This window comes from Meriones unguiculatus, chromosome 10, assembly GCF_030254825.1.
Source record: "Meriones unguiculatus strain TT.TT164.6M chromosome 10, Bangor_MerUng_6.1, whole genome shotgun sequence".
NCBI lineage: Eukaryota > Metazoa > Chordata > Mammalia > Rodentia > Muridae > Meriones > Meriones unguiculatus.
In genome coordinates this window covers 1,402,944-1,430,140 of record NC_083358.1, presented here as the reverse complement: position 1 = coordinate 1,430,140, position 27,197 = coordinate 1,402,944, and the positions used below count along the sequence as shown (strand labels likewise).

At 48.6% G+C, this 27,197-nt stretch overlaps 1 protein-coding gene across 10 annotated transcripts in view; it reads left to right on the top strand.

The window, feature by feature from the left end:
* Pard3 (par-3 family cell polarity regulator) overlaps positions 1-25,771 on the top strand; it is a 506,727-nt gene extending 480,956 nt beyond the window's left edge. For all 10 annotated transcript variants that reach the window (XM_060391770.1, XM_060391771.1, XM_060391768.1 and 7 more), the window contains 3 exons: positions 8,993-9,113; positions 17,800-17,927; positions 23,991-25,771. In XM_060391770.1, the coding sequence (XP_060247753.1) occupies positions 8,993-9,113; positions 17,800-17,927; positions 23,991-24,333 (592 nt within the window). In that variant the 3' untranslated portion in view covers positions 24,334-25,771. The remainder of the gene's footprint in view (positions 1-8,992; positions 9,114-17,799; positions 17,928-23,990) is intronic.
* Positions 25,772-27,197: the final 1,426 nt, after the last annotated feature.

Here is a 27,197-nt window from a genome sequence, read left to right as displayed (position 1 = left end):
AACTTTGCATGCATAATTAATTAGAACATCACATTCTTGCTTCACAGCCTGAAGAGAAATTGAAGTCAGGTGTTTGTGGAACATATGGGGGTGCGCTGTGAGTTTATGACCTGCGGTTTGAGTGTGAAACCCCAAGATATTTGTTAAAACTTAACGAAGCTTGTGTAGAGGAGCTATTTTTATTTGTAATTTGGTAGCCAATGCATCTCCTGGTTTAGCCTCTCTGCTCCTTGTCCTGTTCCTCATCAGTCTTGGAGCCCACGAGATGGTGGAAACTCCAGATCCCTCACCAGCCTTCTTTAATACTAGCATCTAGAGAATTAGTTGCTGCATATCATTTTCTTCCGTCCAGATTTTAACTCAGCAACTTCAGCTTTGTCTATTGGACAGGGAACAGCATGCAGAGCAATACCTAGAAAGGAGCACTCCTTTCTACCAAAAGAAGCAAGAGCTTTCAAAGGACAACAGCATGTAACCCTTTCTGAAGCAGGCAGAGATGCGAGGCAGGAGAGATGGCTTAGTCATAAGCGCTTTTTGCTATGCAGACAGGAGCACCTGAATAGCTCCTGAGCACTTACACAGAAATCCAGGTACGATGGCACAGCCCATACCTGTGATCTCACTGTGGGTAAGAAGGGACAGGAGGATCCCTGACCATCATAGCTAAATTAGTGAGCTCTAGGTTCAATGAGACCCTGTCTTTAAAAAAAAAAGTGGAAAGCAATTGAGGAAGACACCAGGCATTAAGCTCCGGTCTGTACCCTCACAGGAAGCACACACAGGCACACACACACACACACACACACACACACACACACACGCACGCACACACGGGCCCTCAAGTTCACTGTCTCCCTAAGAATAAGCATTCCTCTAAGGACACGTCTCCATCGCAGCCTTGTACTTGAGGCTGAGCAGACTGCTCCAGACTTGAGTGCTAGGAGTGAAAACTAATTCAAACACCCCCCTCTAACAGGTGTGATGAGTTAATGAGGAATCTCTGCTGACTCCTGACGTCTGCAGGTGAAATCTGTTTCTCTGGCAAGATCAGGACTATCTCGTGGGGTTGCTCATCAGCACAGAACATGCTCAGTGTCCGGAGATGGCTTCCTTGCCTTTCACTTGGTGCCATAGTTTGGTGCAGTGACGTCGCCTCCATGATTTGCCATCTCTGTCATGCCGACTGTCAGTCCTGAAGGGCGTATAACCCCTCACAGCCACACGTGACATCCCCGTGAGGCATTGCTTAATGGTGTGAGTGTTGCCGGCTGCCTGTTTCCCAGACTGCTTGACAAGCGTGCCCCGCACCTGTTGCTCTCACTGTCACTCTGTTCCAGTCGCCCTGTTGCTTTAAGTGATGCCCATGAAACATTTGCTCATCAGCCAGTGTTGGGACAAAGTAGCAATGCACAGTTGGACACCAGAAGAAGGGAGCTGTACAAGGAAGGAAACTCAGTTGTCACTCCTGATCAACGTGTTCTGAAAAATAAGTGTTCGGGAGTGTGGGGACGGCTCCTCTGTGAAGCCCGAGAGTTTGATCCATGTATAAAGAGCTGTGTGTGCGCTGCACACTTGTCATCCTAGGCCCGAGAAGGCAGAGCCAGGAGGTCGCTAGGGTTTGTCAACCAATCCAGCTCCACAAAATGAGTGAGTGAGTGTGGGTTCCAGAGTCTCAAAAAATAAGGTGGAGAGTGATCAAGGAAAAGAAATCCTAACATCATGTTCTGGTACATGTGTGCACGCACACACACACACACACACACCACGCATGTGCACATGAACAGGAAAGCTGTCAAAGTGATGGAGACATCTCAGCAGAAAGACGGAGTGTAGATTGCATTGCTTCCAGGATCTGGACTGTCTAGAAACGAACTCCCTGTGTTTCAGTCACGAACGGAGCAATGGCCCTTTCACGTCTCCAGAAGTAGAGGCCAGGCACAGGTGTGCACGTCACTAGCATTTGGAACAGAAATTTGAGCTTAGGCCAGAAAGTAAATTGCTAGGGCTGAGGATCGAGCAAAAGTGAAGTGGCTGGGGGTGGGGGCTGGCGTGGCTGACGGACATTTGCCGAGCAGCTATCCCTTCCAAACTGGTGACTTCTCGTGTGCTGGATAAGCCCAACGGCCTTCCTGTAGGACTAGAATGTCCTCTTGAGGGTGACCTGTGAGCTCCCTCTGCTCTTGGGTCTCCACAGACACTGTGGACAGAAGGCTCACCAGGCTGTGGGGAACATCCGGATTTTCATAAGGACCGATTTTTTCGGAGTAGAGTGTGGAAGGTGGTTTTAATAGAGACACACCCCCACCCTATCCCCACGCCCAAACGAAACAAGTCACCCCAGCAATTGGGATGACGTCTGTGGAGCCCTCTTGACCACATAGTGGTGTTCCATGGATTTTCAGGGTATGCAGTGGGCATTGATTTTCAGTTATATCTTCTACAGTAGTGTTTAACTGGTGCACTTTCTCTCAGGCCACAACTTCGCAGGGCCCACCTTACACTAAATGATAGTGTCAGAGCTCTGTTGTGAGGTAAGTGTGTTCTCTCTGCTCTTCTGAGCAGCTTGCTTTTGCAACAGTCCGTGTTTATAAGGTTCTAGCATTGTGTGTATTTTTAGGTCACTTTAGCAAGTCAGAACAAGCTCATGCCGTTCTCTAAAGTGAGGTGGAAGTGCAGGGTACGTGCCTGTGGGTTTGAGGGAAGGCGGCAGGGGAGTGCACTGTGGTGAGGGTGTATATCAAGTAAGAAGTAAGAAGCCATCAGCTTGCGCTCTGTTCTAGGCTTAACCTCCCTCAGCCTTTACTCTAAGGTTCAGGCTTAGGTTAAGCTGTGCTCCTTGTGTGTTCCTACCTCCACCTCTCTCATTCTCTTGCTCTCGTGTGTGTGTGTGTGTGTGTGTGTGTGTGTGTGTGTGTGTTTACCGGTATGGTACACATATGTGTGCATATGCCTATAAACATGGGCATTAGTCAACCTCAGGTGTCTTCCTTAGTCGCTGTCCACTTGGTTTTTAGGCAGGGACTCTTGCCAAACTGAACAGGTTGTCTAACCAGCCAGCCAAGGCCGTCTACTTATTTCCACTCCCAGATTTTGCGAGTTAGTTTTTATGGCAACTTGACGTTGGACTAGAGTTCTTTGGGAAGATGGGCCCTCAGTGGAGAAAACAGACTGTTTTGTGAACAAACAACGTAGGTATTTTAATTAGTGATTGATGAGGGCTCATGTCACCCCTTGCCTGGTGGTCCTGGGTGCTATAAGAAAACAAGCAGAGCAAGCCATTAAGCAGAATTCCTCCAGGTCCCTGGTGGCCCCCTTCAGCAGGGGCATGTGACCTGGGATTTGGAGGCTGAAATAAACCCTGCCCCGAGTTGCTTCTGGTCATGGTGCTTTGTCACTGCAATAGGAACCCTAACCAAGATTATAAGTGCGTGCCTCCATGCCTGGCCTTTTCCACGTGGCTTCTGGGAAGGACTTTGGTGTTCCATGCTTACTCAGAATCTACGGACTGAGCTGTCTCCCCAGTCCTGTTTATGTTCTTGCACTGTGGGAATGTTCCTGTCGAGCAGTAGTCAAGAACACGAGAAAGCCCTCCCGTGACCGTCACGTTTCAGACCCCTGCCATGTCCTATTCGTAGCTGTCCTGCTGGACAGTCAGCCAGCTGCCCATGACCAACATCACTGACCCGTATTTTCTCTTTCTGGCTAACAAAAGAGTACACACACAGTCATTTCAAACAGCACACGTTTGTATCTCGTTTCTGGGGGTCTGGCATCCAGGCACAGCTCAGCGAGATCCTCTGCTCAGAGCCCTAGACAACGAAATGGTTAGGGAGGCCATGTGGAGGCTCTGCTGCAGAGGTCCAGGCCTCCTTGCCCTTTATTTGCAACTCTGGGGCTCAGGGCAAGCACCTCGATTCCAGAGGTGAGCAGGATGGATGCGGCATCTTATGTGGCCACATGAGTGAAATCGCGTACACTCAACAATGGTGCGTCACTTCATTGATTAGAAACAAATGTGAGTCCTATTCACACTTGAGGTGAGTTTCGGAAAGGCAGCACAGCAGAAGGTGAGGGATTGGGAGCTACCGTGAAGTGTAACCTTCACAGATATTTGCTGGATAATGTGTTCTGTCACAAGCCACTGGTGACGGTCATGGGCAGAACTGAGGGAAGGATGTATGCGCGCTTGTCCTGAAAGGCACTGTGACAGTGTTTGCGTCAGAGAACAGCCGGGGAAGAATGAAATACAAAGTTAGCCTGGGAAGTTAGAAAAGCTTCACAGAGGGGTAATTTGATTTCCTGGTAGAATTTCTGAAAGCTGATAAGAGAGTCGGGAGAAAGAACAATTTGAACTAATGCAGTCCTTACTATAGGTAGCCAGTGTCAGACATGATCCTCACTGCCCCATTGGGGACCAGGGAAGGCTGGCTACAGTCCAGTTAGGCCTGTTGTCCATCTTTATCCTGCCTTTCAGGTCTTCTCTTCCCCCCACGGTCAAGACCAGACCACGGTAGTGATTACTGGCTCCCCTCCATCTGAATTCGGGGAGCTTAATCGTCCGCCCAGGTTTCCAGGGTTCTATTGCATAATTAAAAATGCAAATGTTAAGGTATTTTTAGTCTGTAAAGAATTTTTCGGTCACATCACAGATTCTTTTCTCTCTGCAAACTTTCTTTGCTCCTCTAGGAAGATAGGTCAGAATTTAAGCCCATAAGAAAGTGTCCATAGGCCCAGTTTGAGCTGGAAGGAGAAGGCAGACTAGGAGGACACTACCGTAAGGATGATGCCCATTGGTCAGGTTGCTGGTACACCTTAGTAGCCACCAGGCATCCATTTGGATACCAGAATTTGTGGATGCCCAAAATTCCTTCCATGATGTTGAAGGATATTTGCCTAGAAATCTGTGAACTTCTACCCACGTACTTAAATCCTGTCTGGGTTTGTAACACCTAATATCACATGATCCCTAGGTAACTCATCAGTGTGCTTAATTATGTGTGGAATAACAACAATTTAAAAGTTAGTCATGAGTTGATGAAAGGGCTCTGCTGGTAAAGGCACTTGCCAACCAGCCCCCTGAGAGGTGGAAGAAAAAGGTCGGTTTCTCTAGCACCAGCAGACGTTGCATTCTGTGTTTTAATGACTGGTTTGAGATATATATATATAAGTTTGAGATCTATATTTATACATAAGTTAAGGGCTAGAGAGATTGCAAAATGGTTAAGCACACTGGCTCTTCTTCCTGAGAACCTGGGTTCCATTCCCAGGACCCACAGATTGCCTCAACCTTCTGTAACTCTAGCCCCCGGGATCTGGTGCCCTCCTCTGGCCTCTGTGGGCACTGCATGATGCACAGGTGTGCATGGTGTAGATACACGTGCCTGCCAACACCCGTAAACATAAAAACATACAGAAAACAAACAAAGTCGTGATCTTAACAACGTTTTTCCCAGTATTTCCTACCCAAGGACAGTTGAGGACAAGGATGAACCCCATGGAAAGCTGATTCCATCTGCGTCTCATCCTGATGCGGTGGAAATAAATGACTTAGGAAGACAAACAGCAGCAGCTGCAGAATGTAAAGTAGATGGAGCTCCTGGCTGCCAATTGCCCTATTGTGTTTGGCTGCTTTGAATCAGAAAATAAATTAAGTCAATGATCAAACCTAAGGTGAAAACCATATTTATAATTTCTCTTTAAAAATAGAAGGGGCTGGGTATGGCGGCACACACCTTTAATCCCAGCACTCAGGAGGCAGAGGCAGGCGGATCTCACAGTTCAAGGCCACCCTGGTGTGTGGAGTGAGTTCCAGGACAGCCAGAAGTACACGCAGAAACCCTGTCTGGAAAAACAAAATCAGAAGGGAAGGAGCTAGGAGTGGACAGCTTAGTTAATGAAGTTCCTCCTGTGTGCACGTAAGTTTGAACTTCAGCACCCGTGTGGAAACCTGGGCATGGTAATGGAGCCCCAGGTCCCCGGAAGGCTCTGCCATATATCAACACATGAAGTGGTACCTGAGGGACATACAGGACCCCTGCCTGCTGTCTGCACTGCACATGCCAGGTACTCACGGATTGTGCCCAGCCCCACCGTGGACTGTGCGTGGATGCCCCGGGTTGTGGCTGCTTCACCTCCACTGGTTGCCAGTAAGGCGCTGGAGCCCGCCCAGCTCAGAGCCTGCTTGTTCAACGGACTCCTGAGCTCTGACGGGCTGCCTCGGTCTCCGAAGGGCACACTTACCATGTTCTCCTAGATGACCATTCTCACACCAGTGCGTGGGGACAGGCACAGTTGTGCAACCTGTGCCCTCATCCTGCACCCCAAGAGTGTCGAGTCAGCGGGCCTGCAGAAGCTCGTTACACTTAGCACAAGTGGATGCATCAGCCACCATCAGGGAAAACACACAGGCCACCAGAAGGCTCCAGACCAGGTGTCCGGTTCTGTGGGCCTCCAAGTCCCGCTATCTCTGTAGGACAGGACCCAGACTACCACAGAACAAAACCACGTCATTCCTGAAGTAAAGCTGGTCTTCTTCACACACTATACACACACACACACACACACACACAAGCAGTCAAGCTCCAAAAGCCAGGATTGCAAGAGGGGGCTAAGTGTTAGCATTCACACTAACGGTGTCTTTTGTGTGTTCTTAGAGAGCATCGTAGATCCCCATCATCTCTGATCATACCCCATGATATGGAGTCTCCGGAAATGGCAATTTCTAGGCTGCTCATTAAGACTTCTTTTGTCTCAACCGTCCCCTGAATCTGCTTTGGTGGTGGTGTTATTTTATTCCTCACCGGGGTGGGGAGAATAGGAAGAAAACAGAAAGACCGGCTTTTAAAAGGCACCAGCCATAGTCTAGGTGGATTGGGATGTGTTAGGGATTAGTCGCTATTGCTAATGAATATTTAAATCTCCCTTGGCTTTCTTGGCAAAAGAGCCCATTAGAGTTTTCAAAGCCCAGATTTGAATGATTGGCCCGTCACAGCCTGGCCTGAGAAACAAGGCAGCGCTGCAATAGTTCCTCCTCTGAAGCCAGGTCTCACCTCCGCACTGCCAATGGGCATTCCCAAGGGGCACTGATGGCCTTCCCTTCCTTGGAAATCATCATCAATCATGAAACCATTGCAGCCTGCCTTCGGCGTAAGCCAGAAAACCGGTTTTACTGGTCTAGGGCAAGCTGGTGCAATTCTTCCCAAGAGAGGTGGAAAGAAAGAGAAATTGGTTGAGCCATTTAGAAACCAAGGCCTGAGTGACTTCCGAGGCTGATCCCAGAATACTACCAGGCTTACCAAAACTAAAATTGAGGGCATTGGTTCAGCCAGCTTGCTGGGGAATGACTTTTGCCTCATCATAGATGGTGGAAGGTTGGCTTTCCTCACTTTCCTGGATTTTATTAGATCTGTAATGTACAGTTAATGCATGGAAACAGTTGACTTGATCCTGGTGAGGTTGGAGAACTTTCATAGCGAGGTTGCCTCTGATCAGCCCTCCATTGAGGCAGGTTGGGAGCAAAAAACCATAGTCAAGAAAGGGATAGTGATGTTGGGAAGTGCTCACTCTTCTATGACTTTGTGCTGGCAACTAGTCCGTAGCATGCCCAGGCAGTCACTGGAGCATGGAAGGAAGAGGCTGTAGGCTGGCAGCCAGTGCTAGTGTCCTGGACGAAGAGATAGCGCTATCTGTGTTTTAAAACCCAGTGGGGAGAGCAGCCTGCATGCCCCAGAGGCATGGAGGGAACTTTCGAGACTGTGTAAAAAGTTGCATGATTTGAAACAGCACATTTACAGGCCTGTTAGCTTTTATGTTCTCAGACTGATCCACCCCAAACCCTCGCCACTCCTTAAAATGCCGGTTTCCACGCTTGGTGGGGGAGGGGACGTGCTGCCTTCTCTGCCAGTCTTACAGCTGTTCTTCCTACTAAAGAAAGTCAGTGCTGACAAAAGGAAAGCACCTCAGTCTGAGCAGCCTCAGCTTGATTGTCCTGTGTTTCTCATTTTACCGTGACAATCACATTTTGTTCATGACTATGAGGACATGCACACATTCACACACATGCACATACTAAACACACAAGCACATCTGTACATTCACAGACACAGACATACATATATTAGTGTGTTATAATCACACATAGTGCAAAGATATACACATGTATTCACACACAGAGAGACACAGACACATTACATATGCCATATACCCAAACACATCACATATATATGTCATACACAAACATAGGTACACATAGCACAGACACAACACTCGGATACATACATACATACATGCGCAGACATACGAGATACCCACACAGGTGTCAGTACATTTTCTTGCGGCTCTGCAGAGAGAACTAGGCCAGCACTGTACCAGAGATATATCAACAGCCCCCGTGTAGCTTTTGGTTTTGTTTTTAATTCGAGACTGGATCTCACTAAACTGCCTGGGCATGGCTGTTTCCATCTTCTAGGCTCAGCCTCCCACACAAATGTCGGAACCCTTCGTGCATGCTCCGCCTGGCTCGTGAGCCTGAGTGCTGTTACTGTCTGTCTGTTGGGGGAGAGGGGTTTACTGTCATGCCAGTTGATAACAGATGATATTGATGGAAGATAATTATCTCTGCTTCATATGTAAAAGTCAAAGAAGAATGGTGTGCCCCAGGCCACAGAGCTGGAGGAGCTGGTCTGGACCCTAATTGTTCTGATGGCCAAAGCCACATCCTTGCAAACCTTCACCTAACCAGATTATAGAAAGGAAGTGAGACTTTGAAAGATCACTGCGAAAGAGGTCTCTCTCCACACACAGTTCACCCTCTCAGATCTTTGCTAGAATAGCCACAGTGAGAACAAACGAACATTTCAAATGCCCAGATTTTATTGTAAAAATTCACTTCCTGTTTCCGTAACTGCCACAGCCAGCTGCCCCCTTTTCCCTAGCAGCTGTGATTGATGGTTACTGTTCTTGAGGATGTTAACTGCTGTCCCTTCTCTTTTAGCAATCGATCCACTCCTAGCAACCATGACCGGATACAGCGTCTACGGCAAGAGTTCCAGCAAGCCAAACAGGATGAGGATGTAGAAGACCGGCGCCGTACCTACAGCTTTGAGCAGTCTTGGGTGAGCGTCTGGTTTCTCAGCCCAGCAAAGAGGCTAACAGCTGCCCTGCCAGAGAGGCCCCTGAGCCGTGACCTCAGTCCTTTATGAAACAAGACAAGATGGAGCCAAATCCCTCTGACCTTTAGCATTCTGACCTTTCCCTCCTTTCCATCTGGGTTTCATCATTGCTAATTTCATTTTCTATCTTGTTCCACCATCTGTCCGCTGCGTAATAGGTTCAAATAGCCCTATGACGAGACACCCCCAAAGAATGTCTGCTCTCAACTGCATCTTTTATTAAGTTTACACAGTGCTTTCCTATAGAGCAGAGCCAGAGGAAGCTCAGCTCATGATCATTTGTGTCTGAGACAGACTGGTGATTCCTGGTTCGCTAACTTCCTTGGTATTTTTTGTTCTGTTTTAAAATTGAGATGGGCCTCTGACAGTCTAGGCTGGCCTTGAACTCACTCTATAATCAGGAATAACCTTGAACTCCTGATCCTCCTGCCTCTGCCTCCCCACTGTGGCACTACATATGTGTACCATCATGCCGGTTCTCTGTGGGGCAGAACATCAAACCCAGCACTTTATCACCCAGGCAAGCACTCCACCAACTGAGCCAGCCCCCAGCCCCGCCAAGGATTTGTCAGATCCCTGTGAGTCTGTGTTCACCTCTCTTCTCATCCATCTTCTATGTGGCCACTCCTGTGATCTCCTTAGAACAGAACTGGCCACCACTCCCGTGTCCTGCGTCTGAGTGTGTGAAGCCTGCATGCACTTCTAGGTAGAGGGATGGCAGCAGAGTCGGTGTTGGTGATAGCGAAGGTTTTGAAGGCTCTCTGGAAAGAGTGAGTCAGTGAGAGCTGCTAATGACTCTCTGGGTATAGGAATTTCCAGAGCTGGTGGTAGCTCAGCCCCTGCCAAATGCCTAGAGGACTAAGAAAGAAGGAAACATATTTGCAGAGAAACTCTGTTATTGAGATGAGAAGGACCAACAATCAGGATGTCTGAGAGTCCTGATGAGGATGCAGGGGTCAGGGCTGGTTAGTGTGAGTAGGGGGAGACTCAGCAGCTAGCAGATGGCTCACCGTAGCCGCTCAAGAGTTTGCAGGAATGGCCGGATGCCTCAGACCCACAGTGGAACAGCCGTGCTGTCCTTCCACTGGAGGAGAAGCTGAGGAGACTAGTGTCCAGAGGTTGATGAGTCCCTTCCAAACAGCTCTGGGAATAAAACACATTGTAGCAGATTTCTGAATAGGGAGAGGAAGAATGGTATGAGAACAGACCTGACTTAGACACATGTTCCTCCTTGATGAGAGGAAGGATGACCCTCCCAGCTGAAGTGAGCCTGAGGTATGGCTGGGCTGAGGGGAGGGTGAGAGTGCAGCCTCATTCTGGACTGTCAGGTGGGCTTCTTGGCCCTTCTTGGTCTGAATACCCAGTGTGCTATGAAAAGCGAAAGACCTTCAAAGGCTTCTGGTCAGGGAGCTCAGCGATCATTTGAAAGATTGACTTAGAAGGAAAGGTGTGAAAGCTGCCTTAGGGTGATAGGCCCCACCTTGGGCCAAGTGATGAAGGTCAAATAAGGCCCTGCTAAGCCGTCTTTGCATGTCAATTTGCACCGTTAGACCAGCACTCAGTGTGAAAATGCACACGAAGCCCATCCTTGCCCAGCCTTGGGTGTTCTAAACCAATCCAACATCTAAGCAAATACCAGGCTGTCTTCAGCAGCTGTCTGCTGTTAGCGGTGCCTTCATCACAAGGGATTTGATTCATTTTCCGTTAAATGGAGTCATCTCTCTAGCAACAGGATGGGATTGTGATAATGTACTGGTTTTGTTTGCTGTAATTGACTCCCTCTATCCCTGAGAGGTTTCCTAAAGCAGGGTTCCTATGTGATGTGTAGTAAATAGATAGTTAAATATATTTGAAGAGGGTAGTGAGGACCACAGGTAAGCTGAGAACGCAACCACCAAGATGGAAGCAGCTGTCACATACCCTGCTCTGACCTGTGAGCCCCCGCACACTGACACGAGAGCATTGTTAGCTAGCCAGGAATGTGGCTTTCTGTCCAGCCCTTCCCAGCATTCATTTTCCATTAAAGACTTGACTTCTTCAACTTCCTGAATGCTCAGTACGTCCCACTATCATACAGTACAGAAGAACAAAGCTGGGAAAGGAAGTGTCTATTCCTAAAACTGCAGTGAAGCTGATGCAAAGAAAGCCACTCTCAATCCTCTTGCCTCAGCCTCCCAAGTGCTGGAACTATAGGAGTGTGGCCACAACCGTTGGCTTCTGGCTGCTGACATTGTACCCATCTGAAGGAATTTCAAATTTGAGGTCAAGTCAGTGTTTCTCACTGTGTGATATTTTCTTTGAGAGAATTTGGAAGGATTCTCTTGAGGTCTGGAAAAGGAAGTGATTTAGGTATTTCCACATGATATCTTTAATAGGAACAATCACACTAGAGAAAAGATTGAGAAAAATCTTGTAGTTTGGAAACCCAACTACCAAAGGTGTCATAGGTCAAAATAAAGTTCGCCAGGTGCCACTGCAACTTTAGACAGACAGCATGGCCTATGTATTGCCTGTGCTGACAGAGCTGGCAGTTACTAGATGACAAACTAGTTACCGCAAGTACAATTTCCTAAATTGTGGATCAGAATTTGACCTTTTCCTTTCTTTTTATTTTTTTACTTGCAAATAATTGAGAGCTTGCTGAGAGTTCTCCCTCTTGCTGATGGCATAAGTGAGCTTTCTGCAGCTGTCATTCCGCTCTGCACAGCCATCTTAACCTGGGCTTTCCTCGTCCCCTCCGTGAGAGCTGCTCCTGGAACCCGGCCGAGCATGGGCTTCCTGCTGTTTATTGTCCCTCGGTAGCTGGGAATCTTCTTTCTGCCCTTTGCTGACCTTGTAGCCTCCCTGTGCTCAGGAGTGAGGACATGGTCTCACGTGCTGGGGCAGTCCACACTCGTTTTATTTTTAAAGAACATCAAGTTCACCTTCAAGCTGTATGAAAGACGTAGCACATAAGCTGAAATCCTCATTCCCAGCACAGCTAGATGGATCACCTGGTTTCCTGGTCAACAACTCTACAGATGCAGCCCAGAGTTTCCTCGCCAACAACTTCCTCTACAGAGCTTCCTGCGGCAAAATTACTGCAAGTAGCCCTAAAAACTCATGTATTTTGGAAATGCTCACTGGAAACCCTCACAGTGTGGAGTGCACCTGCTCGTGGGCCTTTGTTCCAGCCAGTGTCTGAGTTAGAAAGAGCTGGTTTGTGGTACAAAAGGCCTTTAGAGAAGCACAGGCCCAGAAAATTTCCGAGATCTGTAATTGGCACATAGTCTCTCCCAGGTTGAGGAAGGCAAAAGCAGGTTCTTCCCCACCCTGTGCAGGTGCAGCCTAAACAAAGCAGCACACCACCTTAATCTTCCCTCAGGTGATTTAGGGCAAGTTACTGAGCGGTAGCTGGGTTCTCACTGTTGTGGGCGCTCGGATCTAGATGGAAGCTTCAGAAAAGAATTAAATTGCTGTACACACAAGACTACAGCATGCCGGTAGGACCGCTCAGACGCCTACTGTTGCCCACAAGGAGGTGTGCTGGCTGAAACAACTGAGAAGTGGGATAATGGAGACTTTAATAGTGCCGCCAATTCCTTCCCATCCCCTGTCAGTAGTGACTGAAATTATGTTAGTCCTTCAAGGAGAAAATTGACCCGTGAGTGTGAATGTCCTTATCCTTCCTGAGCTTGCTTTGTTCCTTTCAGGTTTTAAATGAACAGCAAAATCTGCCCTCTCCTCCATCTTCCTGGTGCAGACTGATATGGTTCTCTCTGCCCTAGCAGTACTCTGTCTGCTCTCCTTGGGAGCCCAGTGCCAGGCAGAGCTGATCTGCATCCCCTGTTGCTCCCCGAGGACAGGAGATTTGAGAAAACCCTTTTGTTTTTGTTGTCCTTGTTTTAATGACATGCAAGGCCTCTGCTGCTGCTGCTTCCTAGTTGCTCCTTGTCCTTGACTCAGGAGACACCGCTTTAATTTAAGCCTCCCAGTGTGACTACAGCTCACACTGCATGGAGATTCCTTTCCTTGGAAATATCCCCAGAGAAAGCTGTTTTAGCAGCAGAGGGGTGCCAGTTCCTTATGGAGAAAGCCCCTTGCCACAGCAAAATAGACCTCTTGCTTTGGGCCCTATGACCACCCTGTAGACAAAATTTCTTATACCATGGCCCTGCAGAGGAGGGACTGGTGCTGAGTGCTGATGCTGGTTGCCTGTTCTGTAGAGCTGCGCCTAGTTCTCAAGGTACCAGGTGCTTCAGGTAGGAAAATCTCATAGACACAAGCACCAATGGGAGAGACTGCGTGAACCAACAGAGTGTGAAAGCCAAAGCATGCCTTTATAAAGGGGAAATGTGTTTGGAGGACTGATCAGCCTTTACATAGGATCTTTGCAGCACTTAGGCTTTCCAGCATTCAGAACTCTCAGTGCTTGACAGCACCCTGACAGCCCCCAGTCCTGTCTGATCTGGGAGGTCAAGTGGGGCCAAGAATAATTTTAATTAGCCAAGAGAAATGCTTCCTTGATGTAAGTTCAGTGACACTCTGTGGAGATGCTTCATATATTTTCTTTCCCAGAATGAAACTAGCATTTTCCAGCTTTCTCAGACCTGACGTAACATCTTTCTAATCATGACAAAGACCAGTATTCTGCAGCTCACTTACAAAAGCAACAGGTGTGTTTTTCTCCCGTGGTTTTAAGGAAGAGATTCCGTTGTGCTTTGTGACAATCGAATATTAACCTGTCTTACAGTGTCTTTCGTTATTTAGACCTGCCACTTGAGGCTCTTTTTTCTTTTTTTAATTTAAAAGGTAATCTTTTATAGCCAACTTCATTACAAACAAGACCTAGGTGATTTTGTAATCTGCAGCTAGAGCAGCATCCCTACCTTGTCTGAATTCCCAGACAAGTGTTCCCAGCAACACTTAAGCTGGTGTGTGGATTTTCTGTACAGCTGTTATCGTGTGTGTGTGTGTGTGTGTGTGTGTGCGCGCACACACGCACAGGTGCGGCTGTGGGTGTGTGCACAGGTGGGTAGGGGGTGTGGGGCATGCCAGAGGTCACTGTAGAATGTGTCTTCCTCATTACTCTCTGCCACATGTTTTGTGAAAGGATCTTTCACTGAACCTGGAGCTGCAAATGGGCTGGGCTGGCTGGTCCACGGGCCCTGGAGATCTGAACTCAGGCCTTCTTCATACATGTGTCGCAAGCTCCCCTCCCTTCCCCCCACCCACTTCGTTGTTTCCAATAGCCATGTTTGAGAGCATGGGTCCTGGGGGGTTACTTGTTCTCTCTTCCTCGTGTCTTTACTTCTGTAATTTTTGATTTGGATACATGGCTGTGCTTCTGTCATGGGGACTGGGAGGCAGCCTTTGAAGGTAGGCTTGCCTATCATTACCCGTTCTCACAACGCTCATACTTATGAGATCTGTGCTGACTTTGAGAAGTTACTCTGTGTGTGTGATCATGTATGTGCAAGTGCATGTGTGTGTACATGTGGAAGCCAAAAACTGCCTCAGTTATCGTTTCTCAGGTACCACCCACGTTCTTTTTGTTGAGATGTCTCTTGCTGAACCTGGAACTCAGTGCTTTGGCTGGCCAGTGAGACTCAGGGCCCTCTTGTCTCTGGCTCCCCAGTGCCAGGATTATAATCAAGTTAAAACGTGGCTTTTTTTTTTTTTTTGGCATGGGTTTGGAAGTCATGGACTGAGTTATGTTTCCAGCCCTGACGTTACTTTTATTTGGGTCGAGCGTAAGGCGTGCCAGAGCGGTTTAGTGACTTGTTACTATCAACTAGTCACTACACAACCTCTGAGACACATGGCCCATTGGGGTGACCTCTTCAGGACGGAGTGACGTTCGGGGCTGGCACGCCCTTTGCCGGCTTGGGGAGCGGCGTGCGCTGTGCAGGGTGAGGCTGACGCTTCCGTCTGGCTGCGCGAGGCGTCGGCCTGTCACACCCAGTCATTCACTTGTGCTGCAGCCCCGTCGCTCATTCTGACGCCCGTCAGAGTTTCAGCAGATGCTTACGACCGACAGGGTTTGAACAGTGTCAGAAAGTGCACAGTTGAAGAAACAAAAGCCCTTCAACTTTTTTTTCCTCTGTCAGAATCAAATTTTCAGGCCGTGGAGAGAAACAACTTAAAAATATACCTGCGTTCCCATAAGATCTTGCATTTTCTTTTCACATATCCTCAAGCAGTGTGTCAAAAAGCAGCACGAGCTCAAATCGCTGGTTACTAAATCCCCTCTCAGAGTGCCCGAGCCTCCCAGACAACCTGATGGAGCTCATTGTATACAGAGCTCACAATGGTGAAGAGGGAGGAAACAGGGTACTTTGGGGGTTCGGTGCAAACCATGCACTTTTCACTTTTTATTTTCCTTGTTTGGTGACATTCTTAAGGCTCCTGCAGGCACTGACCCAGGAGGTCAGTGGCACCCTGCCTTCGAAGGGGGAGAAGATGCCTGCCTTCATTAATGTTGAGGGTGCTGTGTACACAAAGGCAGGAACTCACCGAGGAAAATACTCTATCATCTATCTATCTGTCTGTCTGTCTATCTATCTATCTATCTATCTATCTATCATCTATCTACCTATCTATCATCTTCCTATATCCATTTATCTATCATCCATCTTTCTCTCTACCTTCCACCTACCTATCAATCTACCATCTATCTGTGTGTGTGTGTGTGTGTATGTGATTGTGTGGAGGCATGTGGAGGTTAACCTCAGGTGTCACTCCTTAGGAGCTATCTTTCTTTATCTCTCTCTCTCTCTCTGTGTCTCTATCTGTCTCTCTTTTCCTTCCTTCCTTCCTTCCTTCCTTCCTTCCTTCTTCCTTTCCTCCTTTCTTTCGTTCTTTAGGGGGCAGGACTCATGTTGCCTTAATGCTCTCCTGTGAGTGCTAAGGCTGTTTATTACTCTGCAAAGCCATTATTGAGTCACAGCATGCCACTGGCTTTCAGTGCTAGAAGAGAAAATCAGGTAGAGTTTAGTAGCTGATATTCTCCACATAGACTATGTATGCTCTGCAATGTCACATAGCACAAAGGGGCACCAAGATGGATGAGCAACAAGATGGGTATCGTGGGATGCCAACGGTGGTGTAGCTAAGCCATCCCTGGGTATTCTGTGATGTTTCTGGCTGTTTTGATCTACACAGCATAGTATATAAACTTGATAATCCACTGTGAGTGAAAAGTACACTCCACACATGACCTTCTGGCCAGGTGGCCAGGTGGATTGAAGACATGTCTGAGGCTAGGGTTGCCTCGGGCAATTACCACTTCCTGTTGCCCAAGGGAGATGTGTCGCTTAAACTGGCACAATCGGTATTCATTAGCTGACAGGTCCATGCTGTTGGTAGAGGTCTCTGGAACTCTTTGGCTGACCTCCTTGGGGACAGGCCTGTCTTTGGTCACAGTACCTCATTTAAGCTGATTTCTTTCTATTTCAAAATTGAACTGTCATTTCATAATATAAGTGTGCCGTCTGTATTGCTTACCATTTCTAGGGCAAAAGAGACCACTACTCAGTGTTCCCCAGCTCAGGAAGCCTTGAATCAAGGCCTGTGAGCTCCTGCCTTTGTCAGTTATGATTGCCAATTTTTGTTTGTTTGTTTTTGTTGTGGTTAGTTTATTGGTTGCACTGGTGGGTTTGAGACAGGGTCTTTTGTAGCCCAGACTGGATTCAAACTCACTACTGGCATTGACTTCACCTTCTGTTACTCTTACCTCTGCCTCCCAAGGGCTGGGATCACACATGTGTTCTACCATGTCCACTTTATGCAGTGAGGAGATGAAATCAGGACTGCCTACATGCTGGCTGAGCATTGTGCCAACTGAGCTACATTACCAGCCCTTTGCTTTTTGGTTTTGTTTGTTTGTTTTGAAGTTTGTTTGTTTCTCTGTGTCTATCCCAGAACTCATTCTGTAGACCAGGCTGACCTTGAATGCACAAGGATCTGCCTGCCTCTGTCTTATGATGCTGGGATTAAAAGCCTATGTCACCACTGCCCGGCCTGGTTTTAACTTGTAATCTGAGCTTTTTGTTTGCTATGTAAGGGATGTCAACTAGTATCTATGTCAATATTTACCAAACCTCACTAAGAAACACTAGTTAGTGAGTTGGTCTCTCCATTTTAATCAATGTGCCCACACCAAAGTCACAACTTAAAATGGAGTTTATAAGACTTAGCTAAGGTATGATACGGTTCTTTTCTCAAAGACACATGAGAGGTGAGCTGAGAGGTGGCTCGGTGGTATAGTGGCTACCTACATGCACAAAGCCATGGGTTCCATACCCAGTACCACCCAAACCAGGCATGCTGATCCCAGTGTGGTAGACAGGGGATCAGGAGTTCAAGGTCACCCTTGGCTACACCACAGTGAATTCATGCCCGGTCTGGGTGACATGAGACCCTGTCTCAAGATAATAAGGTAGGATAACAAATAAACTTGATGTAGGTAAACACAATCATAGAACTTGTGAAATGTTCCAGAGTTGTTTGGTGAGAATCAAAGTTGGAGGCATGACAGGGTGATTCTGGCAGAGCACTTTCCCGGCACGCGCAGGCATTGGGTGACATCACTCTTGGCATGACAAGGTAGCTGTCTTCCTTACTGACAAGCTGTGCATCTCTCCTACAGCCCAGCTCACGGCCAGCGTCGCAGAGTGGTCGGCACTCCGTGTCAGTGGAGGTCCAAGTGCAGCGGCAGCGGCAGGAGGAGCGGGAGAGCTTCCAGCAGGCCCAGCGCCAGTACAGCTCACTGCCAAGGTGAGCTGCCCTCAGGGCTGCAGAAACAGCCTTCCCAGCTGGATCCAGCATTACCAAGGAGGGGCAGTGCAGGCATGCCTGGCTTGGGAGGGGTGTCTCTCATCTGATGGCAGCATAGAAGAAGGCCAGCCTCTACATCTGTGCATACCAAAAGCAAAACTTCCTGCCTGATATAGGAGCATACAGTGGCTGGCCGCAGGGTTCCGCGCTGAACACTGCTGTGTGCATATAGGCTCTGTCACAGCAGGAGTGAGGATTCTGAGCATGCACGACTGTGGATAGGTGGTCACAGACCTCATTCTAATCACCCTCCCTCTCTGCTGTCACTCTTCTGGAAGTGTAGAGAGTCCCAGGGGTACATGGCTCATTAACTGACAACCAAGCAATAGAAGCTTATGTGCTAGGCCTATGAGGGGAGGGACCTCTGCTCCACATGGCCTCTGTGAAAGACTAGAACTCTGTCACATGGCTGGCCACACACATCCGCACACTGAAATTGCCTACTATTTTTCCATCGAAGTCTTCCTCCAAGGAAATACATGGTGTAGAATAAACCTATTGGAAACCCTGCAGGTTTTCAAACTCCTCCGAACAAGTCACTTCTGTGTGATGGTTATTAGACATTTGTTTTCCCATCATTAAGGGAAACGTGTGAATTTGAGAACAGTTTGAAGAAGGTAGATGCTTATCTGTGTGTTGCCTGATCCAGGTGGATGTGAACTTCCTTCACTCTCTGATAAAGGCGAGTTCCTCTAAAGCTCACTAATCTCCATGACAGCTCAAGGAACTGGACATGCACAGTGGTGGCCAAGAGGGGTGTGAAGCCCACCAGCACACGTGGTGTCGATGTGCTAACCAGCTCACCATTGTCTTTTCACGTCTGTGAGGCTATGTACCCTGGGCACACCAACCTCATCTTTATGTTATATAGGGATTAGCCATTGAGGTCATTTAGCCTGTCTTGGGGAAGAGGCATTGAGGTTTAAGTCTCCATAAAGCTCTTTGGAGATTTCTCATCTTGCCAATAAACAACTCAGAAAAACGAAGGAAATAATGTGGCTTTCTCGTGGTCAATAAGTCCTTCCAACATACTTGTAGCCCAGATGTGCTGCACCCTCCACTATGCCTGACTGGGATGCACAGCCATGCAGGGATTTCCTTCTAGAAATCCTGGATTATCAGGTGTGAAGCTCTGTGGTGCTCTGCGGCTTTGGAAAGGCCACTGTGTAGCTTCACCCCAATTAAAGGTGGCATCCTTAGAGTCATGTGGAGCGCTGTCTCTGTCACACTATCTCTCACTACCTGCATTCTTGGTATGAAGAAGACAAGATTGGCAAGTTGTCGGTTCATAGATTTCAACTGGGTTAGAAAGTCTTCTTAGGAAATGAAGAATTTTAACAAAGTTCACATCATGAAGGGGGAACTCAGCTAAGGGAAAAAGGCAGAAGATACAGGAGTGAAGACAGCATTGAAAGAAGGACAGCTTGGAGGGCCCCTGGTGCTTAGGAAGTTTTACTGGAGTCTCCTGGCCACATTGATTGACACAGTCACAGTACTTTCTGATGGAGTTCAGTGTATCATCTCTTTGTGTTGAGAACACTCAACACTCTCTTTTTTACTTTGAATGTTCAATTGACCATTGTCATCACAGTTATCTGGTCTGTTCATGTTCACCCTTCACCCTTCCTTTTCTACCTCTACCTCCCTCTCTAGCTCCCTCTCTTCCCCTTTCCCAGGAAGTGCCTGCTAGGCCCAAGCTCAAGCAGACTGCTGCCCTTGGGGCTACAGCTGCTGGAGTATTGTTCCCACATAGAAAATGGACTTTCCCCCCTGGCTACTCACTGTGTTCACTTTAGACACGAGGAAATCAGACATCCCGAAGTGAAGAGATACATCACTTTCAGCGAGAGGGACCAGGGGAACTTGGGCTCATACTCTTTCTCTAGGAGAATGGCTTCCATGCAGGCCTTGATCTGTAGGGGAAAGGTTGGGCAGGAGAACCTGGCAGCCCTGATCCTGCCCTGCAGGACTGCTCACAGCTCATTGCTGCAAGCAGTGATATGGGGGAAAGTTGAGAACTCTAGCAGGAGGGCAGAGGGGTGTGTGACGCCACTTACATAAGACAGTCAGCTCCAAGGTTGGGACATATGTGGCTGTTGTGCAGAGGCGCTTGATCTCTGATAATTCACGTGAACAAGTTGTGTGCATCAGATGCCAGTGTAGCTTAGTTACAGAATGGAGCATAAGATGAAGCAAGCGGACCAAGCCCGCATCAGCTGGAGTGGAGAAGGAGGTTTGAATCGGGCGTGTGCCAGCCTTGTGTGCAAACTGTGACGTGCATGGGCAGAATGGGAGTCACACTGGGAAAACAGTAGCCGGGCTGAAGTGCCAGTTTGGGGAAAGGGGACCCCAGCAAGCCCCTCACTTGGCTCTCAACCAGAGTAGCATGTTTTCTTCCTAATTGAGCTCCTTTCTGTGGAGTGCCGGGTAGTTTTATGTCAAATTGAGGCCAGCTACAGCCATTTTGGAAGAGGAAATTTCAATTCGGGAAAAAAGTTCTTACCGGATTGGCCTGTGGGCAAGCCTGTGGTACATGGTTGACATAGGAGGGCCCAGCTCGATGGAAAGTGTCACTCCTTGCCTGGTAGCTCTGGGTGCTCCAAGAAAGCAGGCCAGTGAGCACTGTTCCTCTCTGCCCTCTCCGTCAGCACCTGCCTCCAGGTCCCTACCCTGGTTGAGTTGCTTCCTTGACTTCCCTCAACAGTGGAAACAGAACGTGCGAGTTGCAGGCTGAAAGAACGCTTTCATCCTCAAGTTTATGGTCATGATATTTTATCACAGCAGTAGAAACCCCAACAAGAAGATTTGATACCCAAAAGAAGCCCTCTGCCTGAACAGCCATCTGCGCACTGGCAACCTCTTAGCATCCAGGATGCCGCAGTTCTGTCTTCCTGCACTCTGCCTTTCCTCTTCCTCCACCCCTGTGGTGGCTGTGTCTGTTGTGCCCCTGCTCTCCCTTGCACCTCTTCCTCTCACAGGCCACTGCATCCTCATTTTCTCTCCCACCAGGGATATTGAGTCCAGATCTGTCTGTCAGTTTCAAAGCCTTGCTCTTTGTCTCTCTCTGTCTCCGCCTCCCTCATCATGGGGTTGAAGTCCTTGCCTTGTGACTTCGCTCAAGTTCCTTCCCTGGTAATGGAAGGTGGTAGAATCATCAGAAGGCAGTTAGTACCTAGCCAGGGTGTATAGCAAATACTCCAGCGATGTCCGGGGGGAGGGGGGTCACGGCAGGACCTGGTAGACCTAGGTGCAACTGTGAACAAATCCCGTGGGAGCACACCGGTGGCTGCCGTTGGTTGCTGTGGCCTTGGTCTGAACGACCATGGGCAGATTGGATGAGTGTTTGTGGAATGGCCTTCATGGGCACCAGCTCTCTGATCCTAATCCACTACATCTTTGCAAGGATCACTAACCTGGCACTTCCTACTTATTGTCCTTGGCCCCAAAAGGTGACCATCGTCCCTCTCTACCCTAATTAGACCCAGAAGCTAATATTAGATACTGACTTGCTCTCCAGATTCCATGGGTCATTTGAAGAGAGCCAGTCCCTTTTCTGAGCAACTTACTTCTGTGGGTCAGTGATTTCTCTCTCCCAGAACCCCATACAGTCGGGTCCTATAGCCCATCTGAGAGATGAGGTAGTCTGGGGACACAGTGACCAAGGGGCAGTTCAGAATCTGAGCCTTCTGTGTTCCAGAGCTGCTCTTCCCTATTCCACATGCTTAGGATGTTCAGTTTCTAGTGTAGGAGGAGAGAGAGGGAGATGGAGAGGGAGACAGAGAGACACAGAGAGAGACCTGTGTGTGTGTGAGACACAGACAGACAGACAGACAGAGTTCCCTACTCCCTGTTTCAAGACTTGCTTCTTTATTCTGTTGTCATTAATCTGAAGCAAACTTGAGTTTCAAAACAGTTTCTCCCTGACAGCATCTTCTCATCCATCCCTGACAAGCCTTGGTGAATCTTCAGAAATTCTGGTGTAGAAAGAACCTGTGTTTCTGGGTGACTACAATACACCTTTCTATGTGAGGAGCATGCAGGGCCAGGGAGGAGGGAGGCTCTGTGTATCGGGTGACCTCCCAGGATTCGTGCTTACACCATCCATCTGTCACATCTCTGGCCATATTAGTTTATAACTTTCAAAGTGAAGATCATCAGTGCTTTAGGCAAAGAAGCTTCCTCCTTCCTGCCCCGATGTGGTTCCCGTGAGGAGGGCCAGATAGGAACCACTGTTCGTCTCAGCGGATCACAGAAACCGTGGTGGCACTGAGCGCTGAGTCCACTTTTCATCTGCAGTGCCCAACCACAATTCCAGCCACGTGGAAAATGGGCAGATTCTACACTGGACCATATTGCTAGCATTCTTGAACTTTCAGATGCTGGTCAGTCTGTTCCTGTGGAGACATGGTAGCTTCCCACAGCCTCCTCACGAGTGTGCAGTGTGGGGTGTGCTGATGCAAGAGGCTTGCCTACTGCCAGCAGATGATTTTCTGTTGATAAATGGCACAATAATACATTTTCTTTATTATGACTGTCATCTCTCCTCCCGCTTTCATTTTCAGGGGGAAAATAGGGCATGTCTTCCTTCCTGGCACAAAATTGTTAAGCTTTATCACAGGCAATCTTATTGCAAATTCATAGAAGTATCCAGAGCCTTAATAGTAAATTAAAGATGTTTCAGAGTCATGTTTTCTGAAAACCACAGCCAGCTCCTTGAAAACACGTTAGGATGTGAGATTTCTGTGTGGCTTGAGTTTGTCTCCCTATGCTGGGGTGACAGGAAATGAGTTCTCTAACCTGAGTTGTGGAAAAACAGTTTCCAGATAGGAAGGTGTATAACCCTGGCCTGTGTCAGCTACTGACACTAGGCCTTCAGAGAGCCAAGCTAAAGGTTGTTGGACTTCCTGTTGCCTTGTTTGCTTTGTCACCCAGGCGAGTCTTGAACTTGCAACTTAGCCAAGAATGACCTTGAACTCCTGATCCTCCTGCCTCTACTTCCCTAATGCTGGTATGGCTTACAGCACAGCACCTGGTTTGTGTGGTGCTGGGGATGGAACCCAGGCCTGCATGCTAGGCCTGTGCTCCAGCAGCTGAGCCTGGCCCAGCCCTCGGCCTGCCGCACTCTCATTTTTTCTGAGCTCAGACTGCGGTCTGTCACAGGAGCTGCTTCCTTACAGCAGAGTGACACCTCAGCCTCTGGAAGGTGCAAGTGAGCCACACACACCAGCTTCTGACCTTCTGGCCCCAGCTAGCTAGAGTGCTGGTTGCGTTGTTTGGAGTTGAACAGTAAGTAGCAGGTGAACACAGTTATGGCAAAGCCAGATGCCACTGCCCTGTGTCTGTGCCCAGGCCACAGGGGTTCTCCTGAGCAAAGCAGAGGGCGCCTGGAGCGGCGCCTGCCCCGCAGTGGCTGCTGAGTGTGCTTCTGCCCTTTGCTCTGTCAGCGTTGGTCTCTTAGCCACAACTAGGGACTTGCTGAGGACAATCAAGGTTATTTTTGTTGTATTGTTTTGTTTGGGAGGGTATTTATAGTGTGGCTGTATGTACTGTGTGTGTGTGTGTCTGTGTGTCTGTCTGTGTGCATGTGCGTGTGCGCACATGAAACCAGAGCTCACCCTCAGCTATCATTCCTCAGGAACTGTCTTGCCTTTTTGAGACAGGGTTTCTCCCTGGGCTGGAGCCCACCAGTTAGGCTAGGCCGGCCGGCCAGCAAGCCTCTTGGACCTTCTTGTATCTCCGCCCTCCTGCTGGAATTATACATGTGTGCTCTCTCACCCAGCTTTTTACATGCTCACTGGGGATTGAACACAGATCTTCAGGCTTGGGCCACATGCGGCTTTAGCAGCTGAGCTGTTGGTGTCTTCCCAGGATGTGATAGCCAATTTTGAATTCTCCAGCCCCCGCCGTGGTACCTGGTGGGCGGTCAGGTCATGATGATATTTGCTAAAGTCTGGACATTCCTATCTCTCTCATCCCTGACTGACTTCTTTGCTCTATTGCTAGACAAAGCAGGAAGAACGCCAGCTCCGTATCACAGGATTCCTGGGAACAGAACTTTGCGCCTGGCGAAGGCTTCCAGAGTGCCAAGGAGAACCCCAGGTACTCCAGCTACCAGGGCTCAAGGAACGGCTATCTAGGTGGGCATGGCTTCAATGCCAGAGTCATGCTGGAGACGCAGGAGCTTCTCCGCCAGGAGCAGAGGCGGAAGGAGCAGCAGCTGAAGAAGCAGCCCCCGGCCGACGGAGTCCGGGGCCCCTTCCGGCAAGATGTGCCTCCATCGCCGTCGCAGGTGGCCAGGCTGAACAGACTGCAGACCCCCGAGAAGGGGCGGCCCTTCTACTCCTGAGCTCAAAGGAGGGCGCAGCGCTTGGTGTCATGCAATAAAGGACGTTTTCCGGTAGAGACCGAGTTCCGGAGTTTTCGGAACCTTCGGTGGTACTACAGAACACCTCTGTCGCTGGTATCAGTGCCTTTCAGCAGCAGGAGCAAAGAAACGGAAGGCCTTAATGTCTTTGCCACTGCGTCTCAGTGTCTATCTCGTGGAAGGACACCCCCACCCCACCCCAATCCCAAGTTCAAGGCCTCACCCACCAGCTTCTCTGCAGTACCGGAGACTTGAGCTCTGTGCTTAAGATGCCTGTGGGTGTCACAGCTTCATCTTAAGTGACCTGAGGCCGGTGTTGTGGACTCCTTTCCCCCTGGATTCTCAGCTCGAGGGGTAGCTCAGCCTGAGAGTACAGCTTGCCCCAGGAAGGGCAGCGTGCACCGGGAAGGAGGGCTTTCCAGGACTCTGCCGCAGGGGTGCCCCCTGTTCTCGGACTTAGTCTGGGCTTCCTGTTCCTTCCTCAGTTCCTTGGAGCATGAAGGCTCTGGGGTGTAGTGAAGAAGCTGAGCCATACGCCAGTGCTGTTTGGTTACTGGGGGGAGAGGGTGTGTTTCCAACTGCCTTATAACCCTGCTACCCACACCACAATGATTCTAGTCTGCGTTTATAAATACACATGTTCAGTCATGTTCGTGACACATGGGAACCAGGGGCATGGGGGCGGCTGAGGAGCCAAGGCGAGGCCGCCCTGTAGTTATTTTACTTCATTTGCATTGTTACAGGCACAGAGTGGGACGAGGAAAAAAAAGAGTCATGTTGGATTCTGAAAATTAATCTCAAATACAGTTTTTGAGGTTGGAGTCAGTATTGTCTCCCGTACCCACACGCTGTGCCCTTTCCTGGCGAGGCCTCATTACTAATTCTGCCGTGAAACATAAAGACAAATAAAAGAAGAGCCATCCCATTGAGAACATTTTGATGTCCCAAAAGAGTACTGGGGGTCACACTTTTGTGCATGGCTGTGTCACAGGCCCTCTCCCGCTGTTTGCCTGTTGGTCTGAACATCCTGTATTGTAAACCAAGGCTGGGTGGCTAAAGTGCCTGCGAATCTCGATGTGAAAAAAAAAAAAATCTTGAGAAAAACACTCAGAGACCCACGTATTAACAAAGAGAAAAAAAGAAAGAAAGAAGACGTGTATTGAAATGCCTATTTTTTTTTTTAATGGCACATTGTATTTTGTGTAGACTTGTTTTTAGAAAAGACCACGAAGTGTCCGCAGGCCCGGTGTCTCTGCCTACATGGCTCTGCCTGTTTTTGCCTTGCTTCAGTGGTTAAGCGGTGTTTCCAGTGTAAGTACGTGGCGACCTTGGATGGCTCGCTCACAGCCGTCCAGAGCTGTGAGCGACCACTGTCTCTGTACATACAAGACTTTAATAAAAGGCATATTTCTTCCTGTTCTGTGAGCCTCTCCAGCGTTCCTGTTGAACCTCTCCTAACTGGTTTTTAAAGTATACTAACAGATGTCTTTATTTTTTTTCATATTTACCAAAAGTGAAAGTTTCTTCCTATCTAAGCAAACACCGATGGAGGGAGGGAGAGAGATTCTGACCACCCAGGAGAGGGAAGGGGGCATGGGAAAGGCTAGAGCCCCATTTTTTTCTTATTTAAATTTTTGTGGGTTTTTTATTCAGTTAATATTAATTACATAATTTCCCCCTCCTTCCTACAGTCCCTCCCATCCCCCACTCCCTTTCAAGTTCATGGCCTCTTATTCTTTATTATTGTCACATGTATTTATATATATGCAAATATGTGTATAAATGGGACCCTTTATTAAGGAGGATTGTGGGAGACCCGGAGAGCCCAAAGGAGCCATATGGGCTGAGATCTTAAATGAGGCCATCACGCAGGAGACTGTGCACATCCTCGCTGCACTTGGTGGTCTTAGCAGAAGACCCTCACTGAGACAAGACAGACAATGAAAGGTGTTAATGACCAACCCGTGGACAGTAACCAGCACCCCCTCTTGTGGGCTGTGACTGAGACGCCTCTATGGACAGTCTGTGTGTGTGTGTGTGTGTGTGTGCGCGCGCGCGCGCGCGCGAGCGCACACCCTCCCCACCCAGGGCATCTGAACAGGACTTCAGGTAAGTGAAGCAGGAGGAGGCATCGCTGCCCCAGTGAGCTTCCAGTCAGCTCCCATTTCTGTAGTGTCACTTGACAGCACATCTGTCTACACTGGAGAGGCACAGACACGGTGGAGAGAGCCTGTGGCTCAGCGCATTTTCTGTGCTTCTGCTTCACCCTGCGGGTCTGCAGAACTCACACACCCACCACACATACACACGCACAAAGGCCACTGTGACCAGGCAGATGTTCATAGTCACTAAAGCCGTGAGGGCCACCTAGGGGGTGACAGGAGTCCCCTCCTTTGGAAAGCATAGTGTACCAGAAAATATCTGTCAGATGCTTTGTCTTTCTGTTTTATTTATTTTTTATCTCCTTTTATTTTTTTAAAAAAAGATTCCTCCAGTGATGACACACAAAGTAAGGAGATAATCTTTTCTTACCTCAGAGACGGGATAGCATCTTAATAAGGCAGCTAATAAGAGTGTTCACAGGTCAGAGAGTGCGGGTATGGGAGGGGCAGCTTTAATGGAAAATCACCTCAGCTCTGAGTAATGACTAGATCAAAAGCATGCTGGATTAAAGTGACTTGAAAAAGCTGTATAATTCTGAGCATAAGCTTGCTTTCTCTCTCTTTAAAAGCAAGGGGCTGATAGCCGGCCTCGAAGTTCCTGGATGGAACGTGAGGCTGGTATTACCCTCCGTCCAGAGGCCACCGTTTCCCATTTGATGGGTTCTTATCTCTAGTTGCCTTCCT